The sequence below is a fragment of the Salvelinus fontinalis genome, chromosome 6 (assembly GCF_029448725.1).
Source record: "Salvelinus fontinalis isolate EN_2023a chromosome 6, ASM2944872v1, whole genome shotgun sequence".
Lineage (NCBI taxonomy): Eukaryota > Metazoa > Chordata > Actinopteri > Salmoniformes > Salmonidae > Salvelinus > Salvelinus fontinalis.
The window spans coordinates 45,236,711-45,260,234 of NC_074670.1; the positions used below are offsets into that span (position 1 = coordinate 45,236,711).

At 46.5% G+C, this 23,524-nt stretch overlaps 1 protein-coding gene across 2 annotated transcripts; it reads right to left on the minus strand.

The window, feature by feature from the left end:
- Window positions 1-318: 318 nt before the first annotated feature.
- Window positions 319-21,998, minus strand: LOC129857891 (C-terminal-binding protein 1-like). 2 transcript variants are annotated; one of them, XM_055926569.1, is made up of 11 exons: window positions 21,809-21,998; window positions 20,361-20,401; window positions 19,437-19,603; window positions 14,011-14,165; window positions 13,023-13,167; window positions 12,599-12,805; window positions 12,174-12,388; window positions 8,466-8,596; window positions 5,177-5,304; window positions 4,661-4,781; window positions 319-4,458 (listed from the first exon to the last, which is right to left on the minus strand). In XM_055926569.1, the coding sequence occupies exons 3-11, from the start codon at window positions 19,492-19,494 to the stop codon at window positions 4,290-4,292; spliced, it is 1,329 nt and encodes a 442-aa protein (XP_055782544.1). In that variant the 5' UTR covers window positions 19,495-19,603; window positions 20,361-20,401; window positions 21,809-21,998; the 3' UTR covers window positions 319-4,289. The 2 variants fall into 2 exon arrangements, with proteins under 2 accessions (XP_055782544.1, XP_055782545.1); XM_055926570.1 differs by lacking the exons at window positions 19,437-19,603; window positions 20,361-20,401; window positions 21,809-21,998 and adding an exon at window positions 16,567-16,704.
- Window positions 21,999-23,524: the final 1,526 nt, after the last annotated feature.

The window sequence follows — 23,524 nt, forward strand, 5'->3', positions numbered from 1 at the left end:
TCGCTTGGCACTGCATCACCCCTGTGCCCGTATAGACAGACAAGCAAGGATTGTAAACAGAGTTGGTTAGGGAGCCGGAAGTTTGTCAAACTTGCTCCTATCCCAAGGGCTGCACTTTATAAACAGGAGAAGAAGAAGGCAGAACACCTGAATCAACACTGCTATATAGCAAACCTTGCACTTGCACAAACCTTGCACTATGCACGCATGAACATTGCACACACACGAGAGCAACAGTCAGTCAAATGAGTTAAAGGTTTGACATGTGTTTCACACAGAGCGAGAACACAGAAGAAAGTAGGGCGAGAAAGCAAAGGGTACATTTTTTGGATTTTATTAAAATACGGTGTGGAGTTTACCATCGGAAATTACCATCACAAACATGATTGTTTCTAATAAAAAAAGTAAACAAAAAACAAAAATAAAGCTTAAGAGCCTAGTTACAGGAGACGTTACAGGAGTCTGGTGAAAGTAAATCAATGAATTCACGACAACGGATGAGTGAAAGACACAACCCCCCCCCCCCCCCAAAAAAACTAATGTTCACATGTTGTAAAAATACATTTCCCAAATTTCAACATTACACACAACTCATTTAAAACATTTATTCATTCATTGCTAGATGAAGGTTAGATGTCAGTGCCAAAGAACAGAAGGTAAAACCAAACACAAGAACTCACGGTGTACAAATGAAGGGAGAGAATGGTGAGGGCCTTCTGGAAGTCAGGAGACTGCTCAACATTCTGAGGAGCGCGGGAACACAGACCAGACAGGGAGGAGAGAAAGAGGCTGCGGGAGGATATGTGTGCATTTCAACCCTGAGAGAGAAAAGTGACCAATTCTATCCATCATTTTCAGCTGGTCTGACAGACAACATCAGTGTCCGCTGTTGCCCCCTGAGACTCGGGGCTGGCCATGAAAGACTTTGAGCGCCGGAGCAGGGGGGCGGGGAACATTCTCACACCTCAGAGTGAAATATCAGATGGACTTTCCTTCAGTCTGTAGCACTGACAGTGACCTACATGTAGGGAAATTCAATCAAAATGGCTCACCTGGTTAACCCAGAAATGTTCTTTCTGGACTGAGAGAATGCATATTTTGATTGATGTACTCAACAAAACATTTGCAGTGTGAAACTTAAGACACGCAACTGCATGTCAAATCAAAATACCCTTTTTAGCTCTGTGGAGAGAATGTTCTTTTTGACTTATCCGGGAAACCGTGTCACCAGTGTTTGATTGAATAACGTCCTTACGGTGTGAGTTGTTAGCGGGGTTTCGTCTGACTGTGTCTCTCCTACCCCACCTACTGTGGTCAACTGTGTTTAAGGCAATGAGTGTTTCCATGGCAACTCTACGGCTACTATACAGGGAGAGTTAACAGTTACTATAAAGGGAGAGGCTAAATACAGCAGGGCGGCTAAGACAAAAAAAAACTCAAACGTTTGTTCCTGAAATGTTTCAGTACAACATGTAGAACACAGAGAGTGAGCGCGATTACAGATGAAGAGTCAAAGAATTCAAATGGATTTGAACACATTGATGAACTGAAAACAACCCAAAAAATGTCATCAATATCATCAACGGCAATTTACGGTCACTATTTAAGCTCATAATTCAAACTATGGGGGATATTTAAAAAAATATATACTCATCACATGACACAGGAGCCTATAATGTCCTCATGTCCATGTCCTCATAGACTCTGGTAGGAAGGGGAAAAAACTGTACATCACTGGTTACTGACCACCACAAAATGGCAACTTGGGTTAAGGGTTAAGCACTGGGGAGCAAAGGGTGGACAACAAGATGACAAGCTTTAGGCCAATAGCGGTTGCCCTCCAAACAATACCCCACATGCACAATAGCTAGAGCAGCATGACATTAGGGAGAGTAGAAAGGCGTATATAGTTCTACATTCCAGACAATAAAAACGGTTCATGCTGACACTTTGAAATCGAATCCAAGTTTCATTGTGCTGTAGAACAGGAGCTCGAAGAAGCTTGTCAGATCAACTGGAATCTGATGTCGAAATGTAGAATCGCGGGAAAGCGGTGTGCTCATTTTTTCCCCCACAGAGAAACAAATGAAGTATAACATTTAAGGTGAAGACGAGAGATAAGTAACTGGTCTCGGTGCCTGAGATTTTTGACAGTGGGAAGAAGAAGAAAAAAAACCCGCAGAGAAATCCTAAAAAGTGGTTTGGTCAATTCGGTTATTGAGTGGGGTGTTTATTTATCATCGTCATTGTTACCATTTTTACAACCCTTCTGGTCAGGAATAGCAAAGGGGTCTCTACAAAAGCTGTACAAAAAAAGAAACGGGTTTGAACGTACATTCAATATCTGTTACTGAGGTACTATAAAAAGGTATTCCCTTGAAACAACGAGAGACGACGGCGTTAAGAGTTTCTCGTAGGGACTACTCTTTCAGAAAGACAACGACTTGTCAATACAACCAATGGGGGATGGGAGGGGTCCACACGCAGACAACGCGGTCGCCTTTGAAAAGCCACTCTGATTATGTAAGAATAAAGACTCCACACACTCTCCCTTTGGTCTTAACGGGAACGGTGAATCTCTTGTCTTCTTAAAGGGATGGTTGAAACAACTCGCCGGCTACACTGCCCAATCTTAAAGGGATGGGTGGATCCACACTTGCTGATAAAAGCACTAGTGGAGAGCAGAGTTCTTCCAAGGGCTGGATGGGGTGAGAGAGAGGTTGGGTGGATGGACTGAGATATAGATCTGAGAGGTCTGGGAGAGAAAAAGACAGCGAGTCCTTGCCTTGTTGGTTGTCCTTCCTGGTTGTCTTTGGAAGTCAGCAGGTAATTAATGACGCCACGGCAAAAAGAGTTGTACCTCACCTTCCCTATGGCTGACTGCTTCGTGTGGACGTGTTTAGAAATCCCAGGGGTAGCTGCTAGGCTGGTTATACGCAACGCTGCAGCCAAATCACTGCCCCTCTCTCTGAGCACAGCCAGACTGAGCATTCAGATGGCAATGGCACCCCCTGCTGGCCAAACCTCAGTCCTACACAGCTGACCTGTGCTGCCCACTGGGCTCAAGCTAACAATGTTGCAAGCTCGCTGTGTGTGTCTGTGTGTACTTGGTGCTAAGTGCCTCAGAAGCAAAAAGGCCCTTGAACAATAGTTCGACCTTTTTTTGTGTGTGGGGGGGGGGGGGGGGTTAAAAGCCACAATCCAACTGATATGAAACTGTTCTCACGTGATCTTGAAGCTACACACCGGTTCAGGGGACAGCCTTCACAGAATAAACACTTCACATAACTGTTGCTGAGTATAAGACCACGTCGTGGGCAAGGGCCTGATGAGTGACGACACAGAGCACAACATAGGACGCCATCCATCTGACCTTTCAACCGGAAGTGACTGGCGCTGGAACAAAAGGGGATATAAAAGCAGGGAAGAGAATTGTTGCCTGCCAAAGGAGAGGGTTCACCATCTTGAGGAGAAGAGACAAGATTCACAGGGTTTAACACAGCCCTTTACTGACATTATTCATCCCTACACTAGCCAACAGACAGGGAATCAGGTAGCGTGGTCCCAGATCTGTATGTGCTTTAGCTGACTTGGCTAAAGCTAGCTAGATACAGATCTAGGATCAGGCTAGGAATTATCGGGACAATAGAAGCCCGATGTGTTGTGTGTCTTACTTTTGTACACATTTTCCATATTTTCTAAAATGAGAGAGAGAGAGAGAGAGAGAAATAGAGAGAGAGAGAGAGAGAGAGAGAGAGAGGCATAAGAGAAAGGATTGCAGTAACATCAGAAAGCCACTAATGTACGCCGGGCCAACCCTTCACGCCTCTCTCACGGATCATAACAGCCAGACTCTCGGTCCAGCTTCGCTGGAGAAATGCTACTCAAAACAATAACTAAATGTTTTGTTTTTTTCTCAAAAGAATTAAAAAAAAAAATGAAAATACCAATCCAATTGAATACTTGAGAAGAAAGTTATTGCTGAAGGTTTGTTGTTGTGGGGGGAATATGGATAGAGGGGGAGATAGGGGTCCATGGGGGGGGGGGTTGAGTGGGTCCGAGGAAGGGTTACGGAGGGGGGGGGGGATTTTGTGGACGGGAGGTCACTCCTGGGCTGGTACTGTGTTCTGAAGGACCGGCGCTTGAACAGATCCAGATCGAACCGGATCAAACCGGAACCCCAGTGTCAATCTGCCTGAGGTCGGAGAGGAGGGTTGGTGGTGATGATGATGGTGGGAGGAGAGGGTGGGGTTGTTGGTTTCCAGGGGTGACGGAGGAATGTTGGGGTGCTATTGGTCAGAGGGGATGTCTCTGTCTGCCTCTGCCTTGCTGAGTTGCCCTGGCGATGAGGTGTGGGGGGGATGGGACACAGGGGCGATGGCGTGAGCCAGGGCCTCTACCCCTGCTCCCGCCCCCGTCAGAACCCCTGATGCTACGCTGATCAGACCCACAGGAAACCTGACGTGTAGAGAGAGCGAGAGAGAGAAAGAATGTATATCAGGGCCTTGTTCAGGAGGGAACAACATTGCAGCAAATTCATCAACAACCAAATCTACTGTCAAGAACAGATATCGTATTTTGCATAAAATGAAGTATAATAATAATAAACTTCCTGACTTGGTTGTCCTCCTGTGCTCACCTTAACCGCTGAGGGTCTCACCTGTATGCACCGCCTCCGTTGAGTTCAGGGTGGACTGTTGCAGCCTCCATACTGGGCCACTGGGACGCTGCCATCAGATATTCCTTATTCACACAGTTCTTCAGACTGTCTGGGATACGCCCTAACAGAGGACAGACAGGAGACAAGGGGTTAGCGTGTAAATCCCCCAATCTCTGTTTTAATAACCAGGATACCATTTTCGGGACAAGTGCCGTACACGCCACTCAGGGTGTTTTAGCTCTCCTGCACATGCATCTATTTGTATTTGTTTTGCCCATTTTAAACTCTCACCATAATGATTTGCATTTTTCTTGTGTGCAAAAAAAATATAAGAGTGTAGGTAAGATATAACACCAGACCACTCCAGAACCTCAAAACCGTACTCCGTACTCAAGCTACATAAAGCCACTGAAATAATCAATTCCTCACTACGTAATAACTAATAATACAAAGTTAGGATGGCGATGGAAGCCCAGGCGGTGTTAACTAACTGAAGCTGAGTGTTAGGGGTCTTACCAGTGATGGCACGGCGCACCTCCCTGGCAGCCTCCTCTCTGGCCTCGATGGAGGCCTGCTCACTGTACCAGGACGTGTGGGGGGTACAGATGAGGTTGGGAGCATCCTTCAGAGGGCCCTGGGAGAAACTACAACAACAGAGAGGGTTAGAGGAGGAAAGAGAGGGGGGGGGGGGGGGGGTTGCACGCTCAAACAGAGTTGTGGGGGTTCGAAATCAGGCTAGGATCCTTTAGTGGGCTGTGTGTGTCAGTAAGGCTCGGTCTCGTGGACGACTGAACGTCCAGTGTGTGTGTGTGTACCTGAAGGGCTCTGTCTCGTGAACGACTGAACGTCCAGTGTGTGTGTGTGTACCTGAAGGGCTCTGTCTCGTGAACGACTGAACGTCCAGTGTGTGTGTGTACCTGAAGGGCTCTGTCTCGTGGACGACTGAACGTCCAGTGTGTGTGTGTGTGTGTGTGTACCTGAAGGGCTCGGTCTCGTGAACGACTGAACGTCCAGTGTGTGTGTGTGTACCTGAAGGGCTCTGTCTCGTGGACGACTGAACGTCCAGTGTGTGTGTGTGTGTGTGTACCTGAAGGGCTCGGTCTCGTGAACGACTGAACGTCCAGTGTGTGTGTGTGTACCTGAAGGGCTCTGTCTCGTGGACGACTGAACGTCCAGTGTGTGTGTGTGTGTGTGTACCTGAAGGGCTCGGTCTCGTGAACGACTGAACGTCCAGTGTGTGTGTGTGTACCTGAAGGGCTCTGTCTCGTGGACGACTGAACGTCCAGTGTGTGTGTGTGTACCTGAAGGGCTCTGTCTCGTGGACGACTGAACGTCCAGTGTGTGTGTGTGTACCTGAAGGGCTCTGTCTCGTGGACGACTGAACGTCCAGTGTGTGTGTGTGTGTGTGTGTGTACCTGAAGGGCTCTGTCTCGTGAACGACTGAACGTCCAGTGTGTGTGTGTGTGTGTGTACCTGAAGGCCTGTCTCGTGGACGACTGAACGTCCAGTGTGTGTGTGTGTGTGTGTGTGTGTACCTGATGGGCTCTGTCTCGTGGACGACTGAACATCCAGTGTGTGTGTGTGTACCTGAAGGGCTCTGTCTCGTGGACGACTGAACGTCCAGTGTGTGTGTGTGTACCTGAAGGGCTCTGTCTCGTGGACGACTGAACGTCCAGTGTGTGTGTGTGTGTGTGTACCTGAAGGGCTCGGTCTCGTGAACGACTGAACGTCCAGTGTGTGTGTGTGTACCTGAAGGGCTCTGTCTCGTGGACGACTGAACGTCCAGTGTGTGTGTGTGTGTGTACCTGAAGGGCTCGGTCTCGTGAACGACTGAGCGTCCAGTGTGTGTGTGTGTACCTGAAGGGCTCTGTCTCGTGGACGACTGAACGTCCAGTGTGTGTGTGTGTACCTGAAGGGCTCTGTCTCGTGGACGACTGAACGTCCAGTGTGTGTGTGTGTACCTGAAGGGCTCTGTCTCGTGGACGACTGAACGTCCAGTGTGTGTGTGTGTGTGTACCTGAAGGGCTCTGTCTCGTGGACGACTGAACGTCCAGTGTGTGTGTGTGTGTGTGTGTACCTGAAGGGCTCTGTCTCGTGGACGACTGAACGTCCAGTGTGTGTGTGTGTGTGTGTACCTGAAGGCCTGTCTCGTGGACGACTGAACGTCCAGTGTGTGTGTGTGTGTGTGTGTGTGTACCTGAAGGGCTCTGTCTCGTGGACGACTGAACATCCAGTGTGTGTGTGTGTACCTGAAGGGCTCTGTCTCGTGGACGACTGAACGTCCAGTGTGTGTGTGTGTACCTAAAGGGCTCTGTCTCGTGGACGACTGAACGTCCAGTGTGTGTGTGTGTGTACCTGAAGGGCTCTGTCTCGTGAACGACTGAACGTACAGTGTGTGTGTGTGTGTGTACCTGAAGGGCTCGGTCTCGTGGACGACTGAACATCCAGTGTGTGTGTGTACCTGAAGGGCTCTGTCTCGTGGACGACTGAACGTCCAGTGTGTGTGTGTGTGTGTGTACCTGAAGGGCTCGGTCTCATGAACGACTGAACGTCCAGTGTGTGTGTGTGTGTGTGTGTGTACCTGAAGGGCTCTGTCTCGTGGACGACTGAACGTCCAGTGTGTGTGTGTGTGTGTGTCAGTAAGGCTCTGTATCGTGGACGACTGAACATCCAGTGTGTGTGTGTACCTGAAGGGCTCTGTCTCGTGGACGACTGAACGTCCAGTGTGTGTGTGTGTGTGTACCTGAAGGGCTCGGTCTCGTGAACGACTGAACGTCCAGTGTGTGTGTGTGTACCTGAAGGGCTCTGTCTCGTGGACGACTGAACGTCCAGTGTGTGTGTGTGTGTGTGTACCTGAAGGGCTCTGTCTCGTGGACGACTGAACGTCCAGTGTGTGTGTGTGTGTGTGTACCTGAAGGGCTCTGTCTCGTGGACGACTGAACGTCCAGTGTGTGTGTGTGTGTACCTGAAGGGCTCTGTCTCGTGGACGACTGAACGTCCAGTGTGTGTGTGTGTGTGTGTGTGTACCTGAAGGGCTCTGTCTCGTGGACGACTGAACGTGCAGTGTGTGTGTGTGTGTGTGTACCTGAAGGGCTCGGTCTCGTGAACGACTAAACGTGCATTGTGTGTGTGTGTACCTGAAGGGCTCTGTCTCGTGAACGACTGAACGTGCAGTGTGTGTGTGTACCTGAAGGGCTCTGTCTCGTGAACGACTGAACGTCCAGTGTGTGTGTGTGTGTGTGTGTGTGTGTGTGTGTGTGTGTGTGTGTGTGTGTGTGTGTGTGTGTGTGTGTGTACCTGAAGGGCTCTGTCTCGTGGACGACTGAACGTCCAGTGTGTGTGTGTGTGTGTGTGTGTGTGTGTGTGTGTGTGTGTGTGTGTGTGTGTGTGTGTACCTGAAGGGCTCTGTCTCGTGGACGACTGAACGTCCAGTGTGTGTGTGTGTGTGTGTGTGTGTGTGTGTGTGTGTGTGTACCTGAAGGGCTCTGTCTCGTGGACGACTGAACGTGCAGTGTGTGTGTGTGTGTGTGTACCTGAAGGGCTCGGTCTCGTGAACGACTAAACGTGCATTGTGTGTGTGTGTACCTGAAGGGCTCTGTCTCGTGAACGACTGAACGTGCAGTGTGTGTGTGTACCTGAAGGGCTCTGTCTCGTGAACGACTGAACGTCCAGTGTGTGTGTGTGTGTGTGTGTGTGTGTGTGTGTGTACCTGAAGGGCTCTGTCTCGTGGACGACTGAACGTCCAGTGTGTGTGTGTGTGTGTGTGTGTGTGTGTGTGTGTGTGTGTGTGTGTGTGTGTGTGTACCTGAAGGGCTCTGTCTCGTGGACGTCTAGTGCGGCTCCTCGTATCCGTCCTTCCTTCAGGGCCTGAGCCAGAGCCTTCTCATCCACCAGGCCTCCCCGCGCAGAGTTCACCAGGAACGCTCCCTGGCGCATCTACACACAAGACACAGGGTTAACTTTATATACACACGCACTCCCATAATTAACTCAGGAACCACACCTGTGGGGAAGCACCTGCTTTTAATATACTTTGTATCCCTCATTTAGTCAAGTGTTTCCATTATTTTGGAAGTTACCTGTACACGCATGTAAGAACGTGAATTTACAAACATACTAGGGCTGTTAACGAGTTAATAAGGTGTTAGATTTTTAAAGGCATTCCTTTTTTGACGCCATTAAATCGCATTTTCATTTTTTACCGCACGGACCCCTTTCAAGCGCACGTGTTTCCGCACAGACCCTGCACTCGGGTGCAGCTGCTGTTATGTAGCGCCGTCTGTCTCTTAGGGTGTTTTCAGACTTTTTTGGTGAATTCAGTGCGGTTCCCCCCATTTTTTTTGTGGCGTGTAAAGACTCCAAAAGGAACACAGTGGAGTGTGAACACTCCATAGGAACTTAGAGCCCCCAAAAGAGCACCGTAAGCGAGAGGGGGTTTGAGTATGGTTCGCTTGAATTCGGAAGTCCGGTCCCTTTTTTTGGGGGGGGGGGGGGGGGGGGGACAACGTAAACACAAAGCTCCCCGGGTTTGCTTGTCATTTTTACCACACCACACACTGGACTACTGCAACACCGTTTCCCCTGCAATAACCCCTTCACATTGGAGAGAGAAGAAGATGTGCCGGTTCACATAAATAAATGTGTGCCGATTAGCGATTGTCAAGGACGCAGAGAAATGATAAAATGTGTGTGGAGTTTTGTACTGACACGATGTTCAGATTCTCTGTTTGCAATATGTTCCCCTACAGCAGGGGTCGGGAACCTATGGCTTCCGAGCCAGGTGTGGCTCTTTTGATGATTGCATCTGGCTCGCAGATTTAAAAAAAAAAAAAAAAAATTTTTATTTTTTTTTCCCCTTTTCCCCCCAATTTTCATGGTATCCAATCGCTAGTAATTACTATCTTGTCTCATCACTACAACTCCCGTACGGGCTCAGGAGAGACAAAGGTCGAAAGCCATGCGTCCTCCGAAGCACAACCCAACCAAGCCGCACTGCTTCTTAACACAGCGCGCCTCCAAACTGGAAGCCAGCCGCACCAATGTGTTGGAGGAAACACCGTGCACCCGCCCCCCTCAGTTAGCGTGCACTGCGCCCAGCCCGCCACAGGAGTCGCTGGAGCGCGATGAGACAAGGATATCCCTACCGGCCAAACCCTCCCTAACCCGGACAACGCTAAGCCAATTGTGCATCGCCCCACGGACCTCCCGGTCGCGGCCGGCTGCGACAGAGCCTGGGCGCGAACCCAGAGACTCTGGTGGCGCAGCTAGCACTGCGATGCAGTGCTCTAGACCACTGCGCCACCCGGGAGGCCTATTCTCACTTGTTTTAATCCATCCATCGATTTTTCACTGCTCATGTCCTGTTCAGGGTTGCAGGAGCAATTGTCCATTATTTTAATTAAATGATACTGGCCTACGTTGGCCGTTGCTAGGTAAAACAGGTAAACGCCTCCTTTTGAATCAGTCTGCTCGGTCATTAGCTCAAAGCTAACCCTTCGACGAAGAAGATGGCGAAAAGAAAAAAAGATGATGAGTATCGTACATTTCAGGACGAATGGACCGAAGAATTCGCCTTTGTGGAGAGAGCAGGTTCTGCGGTGTGTCTAATTTGCAATGACAAAATTACAAAGCGGCACATCGACAAATTCAGAGGCTTATTATACTGACATTTAGTTGAATTCACTTTTAAAATATATTATGTGGCTCTCACTGAAATAAATTTCCAAATTATTTGCTTTCATGGCTCTCTTAGTCAAAAAGGTTCCCGACCCCTGCCCTACAGGCTAAGAAAGGTTCATAAACTGTTTGTTTCCCGAATGTGGGGTTTGAATAGTGTAAAAAGGCAACATATTTGGTGAGAATCACAACATGAGTACAAAATCCATTCTAGCTGTTGAAGGGTCAGTAGCCTACAGCATTATTTAATCTGCAATTAATTTACTGGTAGTTAATCTGTTACCAATAATATTTACATGTTAATATTATCTTCTGATGACAATCATGTCTCATCCTTTACCAAAAATGCAATCTATTAACTTCCAAAATGTAAGTAGGTATATCTAGCTGTCCGATAGCACGTTCTGATGGAACGGCTTGTCCTGTACTTTTACTAGAGTGCATTGAGTGAATGTTGGGACAAATATCTTTGGTTCCTTTCTAGAAATGTGAATGCAAAGAGGACTCTGACCTCAAAAAAGGTGAAGTGAACTGGCAAAAGAGTTGAGTCCTCATTCAAAGGCAAGGGCAGCGTGAATATAAAGAGAACTGAGTTCTTTAAAAAGAATGTTGGTTCACTTTAAATAGGACTGACATCACTTATTTTAAAAAGGGGATTTATATGTGAAAACACCCTTAAAACCTCCACTTTGTGCGCAGCTTTGAGCAACAATGTTGAAGGAAAACAGACAGAAAGCTCAACCATGTACACGTTCTCAGGTGTTTCTTTAGATAACAGCAAAAACATATTTTGGACAAAAGGAGCTAGCTAGTTATGCTAAAGCTAGCTAGCTAACCAAAACATTGTTTACAATGTCATGGTTGAATGCCTCTTGACATAACTACCCACAATGATTTTAAACCAGAACAGGACATCCATTCCATTTAGGTACTGTTTTTGTTGCATTTCCCAGGTCAAAAGATTTAAGAAAATAATCTCAATTTTTGTAGAAACAGCGCGTGACTAGTTCATGTTGAAGTAGCCTAGGCTACATCGAATAGCTGTTATTACATGAATTCAGACCTGGCTGAGCTATTGTCTTCTGTGGAATCTATATCATTGTTGAACAGGTGTAAATACTCCTTGTGTCCATAGAACCAGTTCTGTTTTCCTGCACTTAACCCTCCAAATCAGAAATTGGGAGAACACTAATTGAGAATGCCTGAAGCTTTAACTGTTTGTTTGTGTGTGTTCGCAAGTGTTAAACTTCAAGAACATTAATAAGAGGGAATAAGTATGTTTAAAAGAGCTACATGTAATATTTTGGGGCCAGCAAATCTCTTGTCAAATTAACTGGGGCTGAACGATTTGTATAAAGTATCGCTCACTAACGGATTCGGTTAGCATGCGGCTCAGGCCCAGTCAATTTAACAACAAGAGCCAGTCCGTCTTTTGTTGACCAATAAGAAGGCTGCACCATTAGAATGCAATTTTGTGTGGGCCCAATCATTTTTGGGAGGAAAAAAATATTGTGAAACACTATCATTCCACTATTACTTCAGATATAATGACATTTTCTGAAATTACAATGCAAAACATATTACATGTAGCTAAATTTAAACATTGAGTGTTTTATTTCTTATACAGATTGTGTTTCCGTCCCTTACAATAAAAGCATAGTACGCCTGTAACTCGACAAACAGCTTTTTAATAGGGTCATTTTTTCTTAAGGGACAAATTTGAGCAAATTAAAACATTTAGATGAATTGTGATTATTTAAATCGTTTGACGGCCCTAAAACATACATCAAATATGTGTGTGCGTGTGTGTGCGTTGTGTGTCTATGACATTGTGCACCTGTTTGATGGTGAAGTCGTTGATGAGGTGGTGGTTGTGTTCGTTGAGGCTGCAGTGTAGAGAGACACAGTCAGAGTGGATGAGCAGGTCCTGGAGCGTAGCCATCCTCTGCAGGCCCAGGGAGCGCTCCACTCCGTCAGGCAGGTAGGGGTCGTAGAAGATCACCCCGAAACCAAACGCCTTGGCCCGCAGAGCCACCGCCTGGCCCACACGACCTGCAGAGAGAGGAACGCACAGGGGTAACTAGTGTTTGTATTTCCATGGTGGGGCACATAGGCACCCAAAGCAAATTCCCAGGCCTCTGGCAGCCCCAATTGTCAATTGAAAACAGTCCAGACTAGGGGCCACTAGTCTAAATTCGAAATCAGCCACTACCCAGTAACTCCATCAACCTCCCTAACCTAGCCCAGATTACCCCCACTCACCCAGGCCGATGATGCCCAGCGTCTCCCCCCGGATGCGGGCAGCTCCCCCGGCCACCTCCCTGATCTGCTCCACGCTGGAGGCCCTGGTGCCCTCCCTCAGGGCCTGATGCATCCAGGTGACGCGGCGGTACAGGTTCAGGATCAGACACATGGACGTGTCGGCCGTCTCCTCCACCGAGCACGCTGGCACGTTACACACTGCGATGCCTGGGGGAGGGAGATGAGGAGGAGGGGAGAGAGGGAGATGGTGAGATGAAGGAAAGAGAGGAGTGATGGGGCAGAGCTTGGAAAGGCTGTGTATATGATTATGTGTAATATGCATCCGTGTGTGTGTGTGTGTGTGTGTGTGTGTGTGCGCGTGTGCGCGTGTGTGTGTATACCTGTTCATCGGCATACTGCGTGTGTGTATTCGGGCATGACTCACCGAGCTCAGCTGCAGCTTTGATGTCGACGTTGTCGAAGCCACTGCCGATCCTGACAATGACTCGGAGGCCTTTGAACTTATCCAGGTCGTCTCTGGAGAGAGTGATGGTGTGGTAGAGCAGAGCCCCCACTGCCTCGTTCAGCACCTACGAGGTTAAGACACAGACACCGTTATAGAGTTGGTAACACAGGGTTAACACCCACCGTCAGACAAGGCCATCACACAAATGAATACAGCCTCGTTCAGCAACCTACAGGGTTAACACACCATCATACTGCTGGTTCGACAGTGCGTTAAAGGGACAGTGCATAAATACTCAAATAAACATATGGCTGGCAGTCAGGAGGTAGTCTTGAATAACTTTTTAGAAAATCAGGAAGTGCCGCTTATAGCCAAATTAACAGGAAGCTTACAACCAGACAGTGTACGTTGCCTTATAAACACTGAGTGTACAAAATATTAGGAGCATCTCCCTAATATTGAGTTGCACCCTCTTTTGCCCTCAGAAAAGCCTCGATTTGTCGGGGCATGGACTCTACAAGGTGTCGAAAGTGTTCCACAGGGATGCTGGCCCATGTTGACTCCAATGCTTCCCACAGTTGTGTCAAGTTAGCTGGATGTCTTTTGGGCGGTGGACCATTCTCGATATACACAGGAAACTGTGGAGTGTGAAAAACCCAGCAGTGTTGCAGTTCTTGACAGACTAAAACCGGTGCACCTGACAGGTACTACCATATCCCGTTCAAAGGCAGTCTTTTTAAAAATATTTTGTCTTGCCCATTCACTCTCTGAATGGCACACATACACAATCCATGTTTCAAGGCTTAAAAATCATTCTTTAACATGTCTCCTCCCCTTCATCTACACTGACTGAAGTGGATTTAACAGGTGACATCAATAAGGGATCATAGCCTTCACCTGGATTGACCTGGTCAGTCTGTCATGGAAAGAGCAGGTGTTCCTAAAGTGTGTGTGTGTCTCACTCTACCTTCTCGTGTATCTCCTGGGTGGACTGGGCATCACAGAAGGCCACAGTGGCCACGTCCTTGAGGATGGGCATCTCTATGGTGCAGTCACGCCCGTCCAGCAGGGCCACCAGGGGCCGAGGGTGCATGGGCCCGTTCAGGATAGGTGGGCGGATGCCTGCACACAGGGGAGAGGGGGACAGTTACGACATGATTTGGCATATTATGTCACTAAATTAGTTGCATTCTAAAATCGTATGTGCTGCTTTGGTTCCAATGGCTGGCTAGGTTGGAGCACGGTGCTTGACACACTAATGGTTGTGGATTCTTTTTATTTTTTTAATGTCCATATTATAACCATCAAACTATAAAAGTGTTCACCTGACGTTTACAGTCCATTTTGAGTTGATGGTTTGCCCAGACAAAATGGCTTCCTTTGGGAATGTGTGATCAAGTCAAAAACACCGCATACGGCGCACCATGTTTTTCCAGATGGGACTGTTCACCGAGGTTAGTGATTCAACAATCTTTCTGGAGTCTCTGGACCAGGGCAAAATGAGTCACTGCCCTAAACCTTCTACACGCACCATTGCCTTGACCATTACAACACACACGTGCACACCATTAAAGTCCCTCTGAACTTGACCAGGCATGACAATAGCCACTGGCATCATCAGTGCTGGGGTCAGAGCAGGCTCAACCTGAATAGTGAGTCTGACCAGTGACCACTAACATGAGTACTACTACCAAAGCAAACTCTCCCAAACTGAGTCCCATGATGCTCTCTTCTCCGTCCACACAAACAGCCAGGGCCTTGTCAACACTGGGACCCTGAGGGATCAGTGGCTCCGTGTGATGGTTACGCAATGGTAATATGTAACTGGATCTACTGCTGCAAAGAGCACATCTGAGATGACAAAGAGACGGGGGGGGACGGGGGGGGTCCAGCACAATAACTAAACTACAACGTCAATACACGCAACCTCACGGCATTGAGACGCACATGCTATGACGACACGTGTAAGACGCATTGAATGACACACCACCCACGTCCCTGACTCCAGCCAGAGTGGATGATGAAAACGCTAGCTGGCTGCAGTGCCAGGGGAGGTCGAGTGTGACGGTTGGGGGAGGGGCAGTCGAGGGGTTGAGATGCGGGGTGCAGAGAAGAAGGGGGGAGGGGGTAGAGAGAGAGAGAGAGACTGAGTCATGACCTAAATTCCCTCCTCTGGAGCCCCCCCAAACACGCACGTTCTGTACACACATCCGTAAACACACGCCACTGGTGCATGGCTACACTTGTCCACCGTGGTCCTGCGTCTGCATCGAAATCCTCAATCATCACTGAGCACCAAGTTGCCAGAATGCGAGACAAAGCACAAGGCTAACATCTGTGCCAAAGGTCACTAGAGAAATGTGGCCAACTGCAACAAAAGCTAACACCACCACTGATACCATCACCATAGGACATATTCGTGTGTGTCTGTGTGTCTTAGCCCTCTGCCTCTCCTTCACACTGAACTAATCATGAACTGGCCTTCTGAATCGGAACCCACTGCCCTTCTCACACACACACACACACACACACACACACACACACACACACACACACACACACACACACGTAACACACACCAGACCACACCACTGGCCCCTAGACCAGAAGCACACACAGTCTCTGCGTGACAGGTGTATGGTCTGGGGTGGGGGAGAGGGACAAGAAGGGGGGAAGGGGGGGGGGGTGCATGTGTCTCGCTGGAACATTCACTTGGACAGAGGGCAGGACGCATGCAGGGACAGACACACAACACAGACAGACATCCACATGCACAAACACTATGTCCTGTGTCATAGTGGGAGTGTGGGGGAGGGAGAAAGAGAGGGGGGGGGTTAGGATAGGAACTGGTGGCAGGCAGGCGGTGGAAGACAAATATTTGTGGACGCTTCCTGTGACGTCAAAGCACTTCCCAAATGGGCCTAGCCGAGAAGGCTTAAGAAAGTGAATCTGCATCTCATTAAAAAAACACATAAAGCATTTTCCTTTATCTTAATCTCCACATGCCAGAGATCACAATGGATTCACAATTACTGGTTAACAAAAGGCAGCCTCAGAAGCGCAAACACGCAAATATTTAGAGTAAAGGACGCTTGCGTACAAGGCTTATGGAGCACAAGCATGGCCGCGCACACAATGCAATTCATTCAGCGCTTCATTCATTCTCCCTCCCTCCTTTTCTTTCCCTTCCTCCTCCTCCTTTCTCTTTCCCTCGGTTTAAGGAGTGTGTGAGAGAGGGAGCAGGGAGAGGGGGAGGGGCAGGGTAGGATGATAATGCAGCACTACTCCACCCAACCTCCAGCCAGACACACAATAACACACATACACGCAGGCGCCGTACACACACACACACACACACACACACACACACACACAGTTGCTCAATTCGCTACAAGGACACGCTGAGCAAAAAGGAAACGACACACACACACTCGTCAGCAACACCACACCCAAGCCCATATCACCCCCTTCCATCTTCAAGCTCTCCTTCACAAACACATTTAACGACACACACACACCTAACCTTGCATTATGAAGTTTGCCAGCCTGTCTTCCTCTCTCTCTCTCTCGCCTCGCTCTCTCCCTCTATCGTTCTTTCTTTTCTCTCTCTCGTTCTGTCAGACTGTTCTCGGCTGGCTAGGTCCCTGCTGTCATCCACACCCAGCCCCTCCCCCGCGGCCCGGCTCCAATCACGGGCGGCTCCATTGAGGGCCAGCCAACCAGCACTAACCTAATTAGCATAGCCAGGCAGTGGCTAGGGTCTGGTTTGGCTGTTGTTGTTTTTTAAAGAGACAGCTGGCCCGTTTCCCTGTAGCCACGGCCGCGACCCCTCACCCTGCTCCTCTCACTCATCTCAGGGGACCTGACTCTCCCAGACAACTCCCTCCATTTTATCTCAACATCACCCAAGGGCTGCATTTCGCACCAATATATTTAGTTTGGACTGAGGTAGTACAGACCAGAATTTTGTCTTATATGTCCAGAATTGAATAAGATATTTTATATGATTTCATTACCTTTTTATGACATTTGTATGCACTACAAATTGAGGCTTGGCATAACTTGCAATACCAATTTATTTGTTTTACATCTAGGCCAAAGCAACACTATTCTACCTTTTCAGTTAATTTCAGTCGTTTGTCAAAAAACAAAAACAAAAACACTGATCGTGTTGTAATCTAACTGGTCTATTATCCTAGCCTGTCATGTACTCAGTCATCCTCATCATTTGTACCTTTCCTTGACATTCTTCCTCACGGCTCATAGCTCAGGCACACCAGCTTGGCCACCCACTAACCCCTCTTGAAATCCCCACAGACAGTAACAGGAAGTGAGATAAGGGCATTTTGCGCTCTCTGACTATCCCCAACCAATCACTACACTATTCTACTAGTGATGGGGGGGGGAAGCAATACAGTTACATATCTTATATATATTATTTTTGGACAATATTTTCACAATATTGCAATATTATTTTTGAGCTAGTTGGCTGTACCGGCACCAAAACTCCAGTATTTTTCCTTAATAGCTTGTTCTGCATCTTCTTTTGAAATAGGGAGACAAATTTATTTCCAGCACTTTTATTTCCATGACTGATGAAAACTAATTCTCATGCTCTCTCGTCTCTCTGCAGCAGACATATGGTGAGCAATATGTTTGGAACAGTGAATCACAAAACATATAGAACAGCAATACATATCGTATCGCCACCAAAGCATTGTAATAATTTCCAGCCCTATATCCCATCTGCCACTCCACAAACCAATAGGCTGATCATTAATAAAAGATAATCCATATCAGCAGCTGATGTACAGGGCATTCGGAAATTATTCAGACCCCTTGACTTTTTCCACATTTTGTTACGTTAGAGCCTTATTCTAAAATGGATTTAATCGTTTTTTCCCCTCGTCAATCTACACACAATACCACATAATGACAAAGCAATGCAAAAAATATATATATTTACAAAAGTATTCAGACCCTTTACTCTGTACTTTGTTGAAGCACCTTTGGCAGCGATTACAGCCTGGAGTCTTCTTGGGTAGGACGCTATAAGCTTAGCACACCTGTATTTGGGGAGTTACTCCCATTCTACTCTGCAGATCCTCTCAAACTGTCAGGTTGGTTGGGGAGCATCGCTGCACAGCTATTTTCAGGTCTTTCCAGATATGTTCGATCGGGTTCAAGTCAGGCTCTGGCTGGGCCACTCAAGGACATTTATTCAGAGACTTGTCCCGAAGCCATTCCTGCGTTGTCTTGACTGTGTGCTTAGGGTTGTTGTCCTGTTGGAAGGTGAACCTTCGCCCAAGTCTGACAACCTTCTCCAGAGCGCTCAGGACGTCATCAAGGATCTCTCTGTACTTTGCTCCGTTCATCTTTGTGACTTTTGGCATTCAGGCCAAATAGTTCCATCTTGATTTCAGACCAGATAATCTTATTTCTCATGGAGTGAGAGTCCTTTAGGTGCCTTTTGGCAAACTCCAAGCGGGCTGTCATGTGCCTTTTTACCCCCTTAAAAAATGCCTGATTGGTGGAGTGCTGCAGAGATGATTGTCCTTCTGGAAGGTTGTCACATCAAATCAAGTTTATTTTATATAGCCCTTCGTACATCAGCTAATATCTCGAAGTGCTGTACAGAAACCCAGCCTAAAACCCCAAACAGCAAGCAATGCAGGTGTAGTAGCACGGTGGCTAGGAAAAACTCCCTAGAAAGGCCAAAACCTAGGAAGAAAACTAGAGAGGAACCAGGCTATGAGGGGTGGCCAGTCCTCTTCTGGCTGTGCCGGGTGGAGATTATAACAGAACATGGCCAAGATGTTCAAAATATTCATAAGTGACAAGCATGGTCAAATAATAATCAGGAATAAATGTCAGTTGGCATTTACATCTCCACAGAGGAACTCTGGAGCTCTGTTAGAGTGACCATAGGGCCCTTCTCCTCCGACTGCGCAGTTTGGCCGGGCGGCCAGCTACAGGAAGAGTCTTGGTGGTTCAAAACTTGTTCCATTTGAGAATGATGGAGGCAACTGTTCTTGGGGACCTTTAACACTGCAGAAATTGTTTGGTACCCTTCCACAGTTCTGAGCCTCGACACAATCATTCAATCTCATGGCTTGGTTTTTGCTCTGACATGCATTGTCAACTGTGGGACCTTATATAGACAGGTGTGTGCCTTTCCAAATCATGTCCAATCAATTTAATTTACCACAGGTGGACTCCAATCAAGTTATAGAAACATTTCAAGGATGATCGGAAACAGGGTGCACCTGAGCTCAATTTCAAGTCTCATAGCAAAGGGTCAGAATACTTAAGTAAATAAGGTTTCTGTTTTTCATTTTTAATACATTTGCTGTGTGCGCGTGTTTGAGTGTGTCGCAAAACATGGCTCCTTACCCTCACAAATGCGGTCAAGTCTTTGTCGCTTTACTTTGTGTTTGTCCATTAGAGCCATAGGCTGGCAGTCCTAACCCAGGACACAGCAAGACAACAGCACAGAGCGCTAAGGAGCCCCTTCAACAGAACACCAGCACTAGAAACCACTACTGCCCACTGAGCAACACCTGCACAGAGAGAGAGATATAGCAATTGAGAGGGGGAGAGAGCGCAAGAGAGACAGAGTTGTGACTGGTTAGAACTTGAAAGGTTTTATTAGTAATTTCTGTTGTACTGCTTCTGCAATATGGATTGCTTATTTCGTACAAATACAGTTTGACAATTTGAGAGAGGGAAAAACCACACTATCACAGTTAGTGTAGGGTGCAGTAACTGCTGCAGGATCTTCAGAGGTTAGTTGATGCAAATGTGGTTTCAAGTTTAGCAGCCTTAAGAAGTTACAATAACAAAGGGCACTAAGGTTTAGGCGTCTACTGAACAAATTATAATCCGATGTTCTTACACAGAAAAAAAGTGTGTCTTCTCTCTCCCTCCCAAATTCTCTCAAACTTTATTGGTACAAAATAAGCAACCCAAGTTGTTACACTTGCATTGTACAATATTGCATCAAACTAAATCGGAACTTACACCCAAATAAACACATTCCCACGTAATGTGGTATTGGTGAGTGTGTATTCTGACTTCTGCTTTCTCTGTGGTAAATTTAAGACTAGGGTTTGTTTCAGTATTTTAAAAATGCATCCATTCTTCTCTCCCTAAAGATTATACGTACTCTGACTTGACTGGATTGGTGAAAGCCATGTAGTTGATAACCCTTGCTTTCACCTATCCAATGGTGTGAGATAAATTACCTAAAGAGGAGGGACAAAGAGATGGTGCACTTTCCATTTTTCTAAACGGAAAGACTAGTGGCGGCTGACTTACCAGCAGGAGAATCCGTTCAGTGTCTGTCTGCTTAGATCTCACTGTCAAGCAAAAACAAAATTGTCTTATTATCCGAGGGCCTTCTTCACTCGCTCTCTCACACAAACACTTTGATTAGATAACCGACAGGGGTTCTTAAACTTCTTCATCTAAAGACGCAAATTAGAAGTTGACTGTCCTCCGGTGACCCAAATCATCCTCCAAACGACCCAATATAAAGAAGAAATAGTGTGTGATTATGTACAATGTATTCTCATAACTACCGAACCACCTCTCACATGCCCAGGGCCCACTCATAACAATAACATCAGTCACTTCTAGGCCTAACCCATAAAAAAAGGTGCGTGCTAAACATGGAGTACTTTGGCAGAATGACAAAAGGACTTATAACAAAAAGTGCTTGTGGGACAGTAGTTAAGCCTTGATCACTGTTAGATGAAGACTAGTGTCTAACATTTTGGACAGGGGTGTCTGCCGTATTATAATGTGTACAAGTTATGCTTACAAACTGGACTCCAATTTAGAGAGAACAGTTAACACTAGTTGGCTACCATTTGATGACGTACACTGGCATAATGTGAGGAAGAATTAGCCAGCCTAACTTTCCCTAATTAAAAATATCCATTCAAACCTCTAACTATGACACTTAGATAGAATCACATCATTTGAGAGGTTGTGATAACGTTCCAAAACGTATAAATGCTAAAAGTAGCGATGATTAACGTTATGCATTCCAAACTTGAAACCCATCACACTGTAATCAACAGTGACTGGGTTATGGAAACAATTGCAGTTAATAATTTAACAAGAGCAAGGTTGATACAAAGTATCCAATACAGTTGTTTGCAAGCCAAACCCATTACAACATATGGCTGATAAAGTACATTTCACTATCGAACAGTTAGCTACAAGTTTCAAAACTCTGCAGAAGCCGCCATGTTTGCTAGCAAGTTAACATTAGCAATTAAATTAACTGTATGGCTACTAATAACGACCGTTTATTATCGCATCTGGCTAGCTAGATAGCCAGTAAGCTAACATTAGCTAAGGTTAGTTGGTCAGTTAAGCGTGCCAGATAAAACACATCGTTACTTATTATCGGAACCATATTTGAATTAAAGAAAACGCATTGTAAGCATCCCAAAAATACACGAAAAGTTCGACCTAATGGTGGCTAGTTTAACGTTATATTTTAAATAAGATTTCAAACTACCGTTGGATAGTTAGCATAGCAAGTTAGCTTGCTTGCTAGCCTAACGTTACTACGTGTAGGAGATGCGTACTGGTGGAGCCCATTTCGTCCGATTCGTTATTAGCGAATTGCGCTAGAATGTGAATATCTGAAATTCAGAAACGAAAGATCACGGAGGAAACGTGGATATCCCCAACGTGCACGCATCATTCGCTACCCCGGTAACTGAGTAATGCACGAGCAGCGGATTATTTACCTAAATAATTGTATTTCGGTTGGATTGAGACAGTGTGCGTGCTTCGGTGGTCTTCCCTCTCTCCCGATCGCCATGAAATCTGAAAAAGAGGAAGTCGCCGGTTCATGGGGGGTCAGGCCTCCCGCCGTACCAGTGTACACAACGTGTGACGGACAGGCAGAGTGAGAGGCACTGGTAGGAGGGGAAGGCAGAGCGCCCTCAATTTCCACGGCGGTGGTCAAACAGTGCACCCAAATCAGGGTTGCCAGGTCCAGCTAAAATGTATATCCAATGACCTTTGAAAACCTGACACAAGGCCTGAAAACTAGCCGAAATGTTTTTTGCAGCAAGAGGAGTTGACACATTTGGCCCTGCTTCGAGGGCATTATCACTTTTATACAATGGGTTACCAACATATTCAAATAATGATTTACATATTTTTTTGTTATTCATACTATTTCATCCTTCCACAAGATCTTGACCCGACACAAATTTAAGGTTGCTACCCAAGCCCTCTGGTCGGTCGTTCAGTTGCCAGAAACACGACCCAGTCGATCAGTTGTTCTGTGGACGCGACCCACTCTTTCGTTCTAAATGTTCCAATGCCATACTGGCTGGCAACGTTTTTATCCCTTGTTTGCTAGCTAGCCAACTACGGCGAATTTAGTCATATCAAAAAAGTGCACCCAGAATAACAGCAAAGTAGCCGGATTAGCATTTGTTTAAGCTGTTTTCTAGTGACATTTGGATATCCGTAATTATGAGCTAATGAGGCGCAATTTCGCCTGGTCAGAGGAGCTAGCCAACCACACAGCTAACACAATCACTCCAAACAAAGACTGGAAAGACGGCAAACTAGCTGCACTTTGTTTTGTATTCACTTTTTTCAATTGACATTTATTTGTATATATCCATACAAATGATGCTAGCTGATTCATGATGTTGACTGGCTGAAAAACGCTGCCTGCCTGTCTGTCTCATCTCGACTCCCTACACATTAATTTCTATGGGACAGATGAAGATCAAAGTTGAATATTGAAACAATGTTGCAAATGTCGGACAGACAAACAGCAAGGTTTATACAAATGACCGCTGTTGTATTTATAGTGGAGATCAAGTTTATAAAGTGCCTGGCTGGGCTGACGAGACAATAGATTGCACAGTCAGATAGGAACAGGGTAAATGGGAATTTTAAAGTCACATATTTAGCCGGTGGTAACTTGTGGAATAGACATCAACTGGGATTTGGTTTTAACAAACCAGCATTCAGGATTGGACCCACCCATTGTATAGTTAAGCAATAAGGCCTGAGGAGGTGTGGTATATGGCCAATATACCACGGGTAATGTCTGTTCTTACGACGCAACGCAGAGTGCTAGGACACAGCCCTTAGCCGTGGTATATTAGCCATATATCACAAAACCCCGAGGTGCCTTATTGATATTATAAACTGGTTACCAACGTAATTAGAGCAGTAAAAATAAATGTTTTGTCATACCCATGGCCAGCCAATCAGCATTCAGGGCTCGAACCACCCTGTTTATAATGATCCAATAAACCCCTTTTCCATAATGTTAGCGAGCAAATTAAGAAGGAATATTGATGTCATTTTTAACAACCTAGGCTAAGAAGCTAAATTCTGTTTACCATCAAAATAATAATTATTGTAAGTTTATGAATATGTTGCAGGAGAAAAGATAAATCACCCTTATTAAACTCTCCAAATCATTTTCCATC